We start from the raw sequence: 9,150 nt of genomic DNA, 5'->3' as shown, positions 1-9,150 counted from the left end.
ACATACATACATACATACATACATACATACATACATACATACATACATACATACATACATACATACATACATACATACATACATACATACATACATACATACATACATACATACATACATACATACATACATACATACATACATACATACATACATACATACATACATACATACATACATACATACATACATACATACATACATACATACATACATACATACATACATACATACATACATACATACATACATACATACATACATACATACATACATACATACATACATACATACATACATACATACATACATACATACATACATACATACATACATACATACATACATACATACATACATACATACATACATACATACATACATACATACATACATACATACATACATACATACATACATACATACATACATACATACATACATACATACATACATACATACATACATACATACATACATACATACATACATACATACATACATACATACATACATACATACATACATACATACATACATACATACATACATACATACATACATACATACATACATACATACATACATACATACATACATACATACATACATACATACATACATACATACATACATACATACATACATACATACATACATACATACATACATACATACATACATACATACATACATACATACATACATACATACATACATACATACATACATACATACATACATACATACATACATACATACATACATACATACATACATACATACATACATACATACATACATACATACATACATACATACATACATACATACATACATACATACATACATACATACATACATACATACATACATACATACATACATACATACATACATACATACATACATACATACATACATACATACATACATACATACATACATACATACATACATACATACATACATACATACATACATACATACATACATACATACATACATACATACATACATACATACATACATACATACATACATACATACATACATACATACATACATACATACATACATACATACATACATACATACATACATACATACATACATACATACATACATACATACATACATACATACATACATACATACATACATACATACATACATACATACATACATACATACATACATACATACATACATACATACATACATACATACATACATACATACATACATACATACATACATACATACATACATACATACATACATACATACATACATACATACATACATACATACATACATACATACATACATACATACATACATACATACATACATACATACATACATACATACATACATACATACATACATACATACATACATACATACATACATACATACATACATACATACATACATACATACATACATACATACATACATACATACATACATACATACATACATACATACATACATACATACATACATACATACATACATACATACATACATACATACATACATACATACATACATACATACATACATACATACATACATACATACATACATACATACATACATACATACATACATACATACATACATACATACATACATACATACATACATACATACATACATACATACATACATACATACATACATACATACATACATACATACATACATACATACATACATACATACATACATACATACATACATACATACATACATACATACATACATACATACATACATACATACATACATACATACATACATACATACATACATACATACATACATACATACATACATACATACATACATACATACATACATACATACATACATACATACATACATACATACATACATACATACATACATACATACATACATACATACATACATACATACATACATACATACATACATACATACATACATACATACATACATACATACATACATACATACATACATACATACATACATACATACATACATACATACATACATACATACATACATACATACATACATACATACATACATACATACATACATACATACATACATACATACATACATACATACATACATACATACATACATACATACATACATACATATGCACGCACGCACATATATATGCACCCACACACATACATAGTTTACATGCATACGCACATACACATCTCAACATGCACACACAAACGGATATACGCACACATATATATGCACAAACATACACACACACGCAGATGCGCTTGTATGCTGTAAGCATATTAGTCATTAAAGGTATACACTATACAATTTGACATTGAGATATAATATTCTTATACAGTTAGTAATTTTGCATTGTGAGATTTTTTACTTGTACAGTATATTATTTGGCATTGTGATATGTTATAGGTATATAGTAAACAATTTGGCCTGGTGATATGTTATAGTTATAAATTATACAATTTTGAATTGTGAGATGTTATACTTATACAGTAAATTTGGCATTTTGATACATGATACTTGAACAGTACACAATTTGGCTTTGTGATATATATGTTATAGTTATAATTACCCAGTATACCATTTGGCATTGTAATACATTATAGGTACATGTATACAGTATAAAAACTGGAATTGTGATACATCATAGTTACAGTACACAATTTGGTATTGTCATATGTTATACTTGTACAAGTTTACAATTTGACATATAAACAGAGGAAAACAATAAAAATCTTTTTACTTTGTAAGAACTTGTTTGTATTTTATGCGGATATGCACACGTTTGTACACTGCTACACATACACATGTTTATAAACATATACTCGCATACAGGGCTATACATGTTCATGTTTAATATACATATTCACATATACATATAGACATGTACTATACTCAACAAATACATACATGTAACTTCTCACAATCTAGGGAGGTCAATGTTTTAGGAGTTGAAACATTTCAACAGTGTATATTATACCCTTTTTGGGTGTATAAAGCACATGTATATTAGCAAGTTATTAGCACATGTATATATTAATGTGTAGAAAGGGCTACACAAACATATAAAAAAGACAACAATATTTAATTAGTGTAATTATTAAGGGTATATGGGTGACCAACTGTTTGAGGTTCATTCACTTGGCTTTGGTTTTCAAATAATTTTGGTGGGTTTTTTTGCACTTAACTTAATAGGTTTTTCCATTCATTTCAAGTTTTGTTGATTTTTGGGATTTGCATGTTTTTTTGTGACAAGGTCAATTCGTATGTAAATGTTTCAGTTAGGTATTCTTTCAATCCTATTATTGAGAGATTTCCTGTTTTCTTTGAATTACAGAATATGTAGTATTTAGTGTAGGTAATGATGATGTTAGTTGGTTTTGTTTCATTAGTTTCTCCTGTGACCTCAAATAGAATTGTACTTATATCAAGGTCAATATTTTTACCAAGTTTATTATGAATCCATCTTCTAAGATTTTCCCATAAGTGTTGGGTGTTGATCGATGCAATTCCAAAATAAGTGTTCTATTTTGTCAGGGTGTGCTCTACAGAGTGAACAAGTATCAGAGTCTTTAATACCAATTGTTTTTAAGTACGAATTAGTGGTAATAATCCGGTTCAGGATTTTATATTGGAACCATTGGATTTTTGTTTCTTTTGTGGTTAGGAAGGGTAGTTGATGTATTTCGGTAACATTACTTACACTTAATCTATCATCTGATTTCCATTTTTGTTCTGCTGTATTTTTACATGTATTTTGTTTATTCAATAGTGTGGTTTACATTCTGTACTTCCCTTGATGGATTTTAATATTATTTGTAGGTGAAATGGAATGAAGGGTCTGGGGTGGTAATTCTCTGATTTTGTTAAGTCTATATTCAGTGTATGTGCAGCTTTTGTTATTGATTCACAGATGCTTCTATATTGGAGAAAGTTGTTTGAGTGTATAGTATATTTCTGTTTGAATTCTTCAAATGAGAGAAAAGTGTTATCATTTTGCAGAATGTCATTTACAAATTTTACTCCTTTGACATGCATGTCTTTATAGAAGAAAGAGGAATTATTCATCAAAACATTTGAGTTATACAATAGTGTTGATTCTTGAAAATTTGTAAGTGTTTTGGGAGGATTGTTTTCTGTGATGGTTACCCAAGCTTCAAGAACATCTTTCCAGAATTTATTGGTTGTTTTGATAGGCTTAAAGTGGTCTACATTGAATTGTGATATATTGTGTGTGCAAGTTATTTCCGCTTTAAACAAATTAATCCATTCTTTTGGTTTTGCTGTGAGAAGCCGTCTAATCCAAGTTGATTTGAGGCTTGTAATACATTTATCTAAGTCAATCATTTTTAATCCTCCGTCTTTATAATCTTTCACTAGAGTTTGTCTTTTAATTTTTTCTTTGTTTGACTGCCATATGAATTTGAAAAATGAAGTGTTTAAGTACTGAATTGTGTTTTTGCTCGGGTTAGGTATTGCAATGAACAGATGTGTTATTTTGGGTGTATGGTACTATTAATTAGCACATTGTCAGGCCTGGGGTATGGACTTGTCCGTAAAAACACGAGGATGTTTATAATTAGTATCAGTTTAACAGATACATTGTAATAAGTATATTAAGTTGTAAAGCTGGCCTAGCGTACGTGGAATTGTTCACATTGCACCTGTTGTTGCCAGGAGCCCCCAGGTTTGGTTCGCAGTAATACGCATCCCAAGTAGATTTATTTTTCAATCAGAATGATAAATCGCTGAAGGCGATGAGGACGACGACGAGTGGCAAGCTTATGTCGGATACACGTTATCAATTGATGACGTCACTGATGGTATTGCTGTGGGTAGATAGTCGTAAACGTATTTTGCACATGAACTCTTTTCATAACTATGTAACCTCTTTTAACTGGGAATACTCAATAATTAGATCTCACACCGGAATTGGATGGTCTATTTAGCGGCTGTTATTTGGTAATTCAAATGGATATGAGCAAATAAATGGCGTTTACAAAAATCTAATCATAAAAAAGGGTGAGGAACAATTTTAAAAAAAATCCTCATAGTAGTATTTGAAGATTATTCAGCATGTGTAACATTTAGACATACCTGACGATAATTTGTTTTTTCTCTTTCCATATTCTGTCTTTACTATGAGCTTTGATGCCAATACATATACATTTCGTCTTGACAATATTTGGCTTTAATCCCGAGTATTTTGCATACTGATCTAGTTGATTAAGTGTAGTTCTGAGAGATCTAACCGTACCATCTATAGTGATCAGTGGCGGACTCAGGGGTGTTGACCTAGTTGCCCGGGCAACACCCTTTTTGTGTCCAAAACTAATCTGGACTTAGGTTTTTGAAGATTTTCCTCTTTTTCATATGGGATTTTCTTCTCATATCAACCATCCTGTGAACTATATATATGATAGATAAACCTGTATTTTCACCTGTGGTTTCATGTACACATGATCACATAAGTAGTATACATGTACGACCGACATGACAATTATAATTTATTAGGTTTTTTTAGTCTTATTCTGATTTTAAAGTTTTGGGCAACACCCAAAATTAGTTCCTGTTTTCCTATTTTGAAAAAAATACTATATTGTATTACACACAGACTAGCATTTCTGTTTAAAGTTTGTATCATTTTCACATTTCTTATATTATTTAGAATATTAAAGTATTAAAATAATCACTTACGTGTACCTTTATGTAAATATGAAATTATAATGTTTGTGGAATTTAAACTTCTTTATATGATGTTAACATGCACGCGTCAATTCAAACAGCACTACGATTTCAGATGCAAATATATATATATAATTAGTACACGAATAAATGAAACGAACCTACCCGAACCAGCCCCTTGTGTACAATTGGATGTTTTGGTACGAACGCGCCTATAATGATAATTTCAATTTCCTGTTTAAGATGGAACTCCAGACTGATACAAAATAACAGATGAACGTCCGTGTAAAGTAAGTTGTGTTACATATATCAACATTTATGTTTAAAAGCACCTTCTGAAAGATACAGACACTGATCACCGTGATATTTCCCCCATTTAACACTCAACAACTCTTGTGTTTTTGGGTAGGCCTAGTCCTGCTCCGGACAACGTTACGAATCCGGAGTTAACAAATTACAATAGAAATTATATCTAAATAAATTACTTTTTTTCATAATTTCGAAGGTTATGTCATAGATAGGATGCATCAACAAAAGCCGACATCATCACATAGCTTGAGCTGATATCCTTGCACGGTTGCAGAAAAGGGCCACAGTAACATTGTGCACAGGCGCTTGGTATTTAAAAAATATGTAAGTAGTGCCAGTGAATTTTGGATTCTAGCTCAGGGTATGAAATACCAGATACAAGCGCCTGTGCATTTCAATTGCACGGAAGTCTGACGTTTAATCAATATAAGTATAACAGTCTGTATATATATATATAAAAAAACACTGTATACTATAAAAAAAAACACTATATATAGGGTATTTTTTATATATACAGGCTGTTATACTTATTAAACTTCAGACTCCTGTAGTGATTGTAAAGAAGTACATGTTACTCATGATTACCATACAAGAATGAAAGTATACCACAAAACTGATTATACAACAATTTACTCTGCAGGAGTACAGTACACAGTCTGTAAATTCAACTGAATATTGAGGATATTGCAACTAAACAAAGAAAAATAATCACTTTAAATATAATATGTAAACAAAGCTTGAAAAATGATATAACGTTGTAAATATTATATATGAAATGGAGTTTTTGTGGCATTCTTACATCCATGACTTTCTAATTCATGATCAGCTGAAAACTTTTACTAAATTGAGTCAAACTCAAGATTAGAAACATTTGTATTTTTTTATGGAGGAGAGAGCTAGCTCTCCCAACACAAATCAATGCTGTGGGGGGAAATGTTCTGTTTTTAAATGATGATATCATCATCAGTAAATTGTTTACAACATTGTCAAAGAGAAATTGTTATAACAAATTTAAAATTGATAGCCATAACAATGAACATGATATTAGTATTAAGGCTTTCAGACTTGTTCTTATACAGTACCAATGATTTGAAATCAGGAATTGTAGCTTAGTTTGATTGAATAGGTTTTACAGTAAGATAAATTTTTTAGATAGAATTTATGGATGTTCCATGCACAATGTCCCTGCAAAAACAGATTAAGCTAGAAATAGCATTTGATGCATTAACATTTTTTTTCAGATATTGATGTTTTTTAAAAGATGGAGTACCAATTCAATGCAGAAAGCACGTTTCCATCAGATAAGGAAATAACTGAACTGACCAGACAACAACTGACCAAAGAGCTCATGTGTACACTCTCGACAGATGAGACCTCTACATCAGAAAAAGAAACAGAAGGACAGGAGACTGTCAAGTCAAACAACAAAGAACTTGTTTGTGATGTCTGTGGTAAGTTGTTCATCAAACCAAGGAAACTAAAACTGCACGCCAAGACTCACTCCACAGAGAAGCCATTCAAGTGTGGTGTGTGTGGTAACGGGTTTAAGTCCTCAGGAGACCTTAAGAAACATCTCATGATACACACCGGAGAACGACCCTTCACCTGTGAAATCTGCGGAAAAAGCTTCTCCAGGAAGGGTACTTTACAGAGCCATGAAATAACTCATGGAGACTATAGGGCATACAAGTGTGATGTTTGTGGCAGGGGGTTTGGACAGAAAAGGGCATTGGAGGTACATACAAGGATACATACAGGGGAGATGCCATTCAAGTGTGACATTTGCGGGAAAGGGTTTAGACAGTCAGAGTGTATGAAGCGACACGTCATGATCCATACTGGAGAACGGCCGTACGATTGTGATATATGTGGGAAAAGTTTTACGCAGGCGGGACACATAAGATCTCACCGCAGGACACATACAGGCGAGAAACCCTACCACTGTGAACACTGTGGTAGGGCATTCAACCATAAAGATGGACTGAAGCGCCATGTCCGAATTCACACTGGAGAGAAACCTTATGAGTGCCATATTTGTGGACGAGCATTCACTCAAACAGGGAGTCTAAACACGCACTATAAGGTACACAAAAAACAACCTGAACCAGGCACACTGGAGAGAAACCTTACAAGTGCCATATTTGTGGACCAGCATTCACTTGAACGTGGAGATTTAACACAATCTATAGACACACAACAGCCCAGCTAGACCAGACTGGTTGTACTGAAAAATGGGGTGCACATAGACATGTCGAAAAAGTAAAAACAAACATTCTGTTATATATGATGCGACAGAAAATTGTAATGGTGTTACCTAATGGGAAGATGACTTGATAATTCTTGCTGTATCTTGATTTTATATAGTGATATTCTCTCTATACATGTCGAGGATAAATGGGAAAAATAACTTCAGCATTTGATATGGCAACTATATATATATCATAATGGAATTGTTTCACATTCAATGTTTGATGAAATTATGTAAACAGTCAGTATTAGGCAGTAGTCCTTTTTTACCTTTTTTTCCTTCTTTTTGTATGCCAAACGAAAGACAGGACTTATTGTGTTATCGTGTGAGTGGGCGGGCGGGCATGCACATTGTCCGCTCGATATTTAGAGTTTTCAACAGATTAACTTCAAACTTCATGGGAAGATTAAATATAATGATGAGAGCCCAAACAAGTTATATATCAACCATCATCCGACTGGCTTCAAACTTCATGGGAAGGTCAATCATTATGAGGGCTCAGACAAATTTGATAAACGCCATTATCTGACAGTCATTTAGGGAGTTATGCCCCTTTATTCAATAGCTGAAACAATGTCTGCTTTACACCATGTGCAATTTTCAACACATTACCTTCAAACTACAAGATTTGCCAAGGGGTTGTATCCCACCACGGCGCCACCAAGTCCATAACATGGGTTACAACACATAAATTTATGTGATCATTAGACCAAGTACACATATTTACATGGATCAAAGTTAATCCTATGAAGTAGTCTTGATCTTTGGGACCTGGAAATCAATTGTTGTGTTAGTAAGATTGTATACTTACCTCCCCTTGTGTCAGGTTCAAAAGAGGGTACAAGTAATTTATGATATTTAGATTTTTA

General features: G+C 32.0%; 1 protein-coding gene across 1 annotated transcript; it reads left to right on the top strand.

Moving 5' to 3' along the window:
* Positions 1-5,929: 5,929 nt before the first annotated feature.
* Positions 5,930-9,150, top strand: LOC110443024 (zinc finger protein 239-like). The gene is made up of 2 exons (XM_021486971.1): positions 5,930-6,014; positions 7,275-9,150. The coding sequence occupies exon 2, from the start codon at positions 7,295-7,297 to the stop codon at positions 8,240-8,242; it is 948 nt and encodes a 315-aa protein (XP_021342646.1). The 5' UTR covers positions 5,930-6,014; positions 7,275-7,294; the 3' UTR covers positions 8,243-9,150.

Source organism: Mizuhopecten yessoensis, unplaced genomic scaffold (assembly GCF_002113885.1).
Source record: "Mizuhopecten yessoensis strain PY_sf001 unplaced genomic scaffold, ASM211388v2 scaffold716321, whole genome shotgun sequence".
NCBI lineage: Eukaryota > Metazoa > Mollusca > Bivalvia > Pectinida > Pectinidae > Mizuhopecten > Mizuhopecten yessoensis.
Note: the sequence above shows the minus strand (reverse complement) of the source record. Positions and strands in the feature narration are given on the sequence as shown.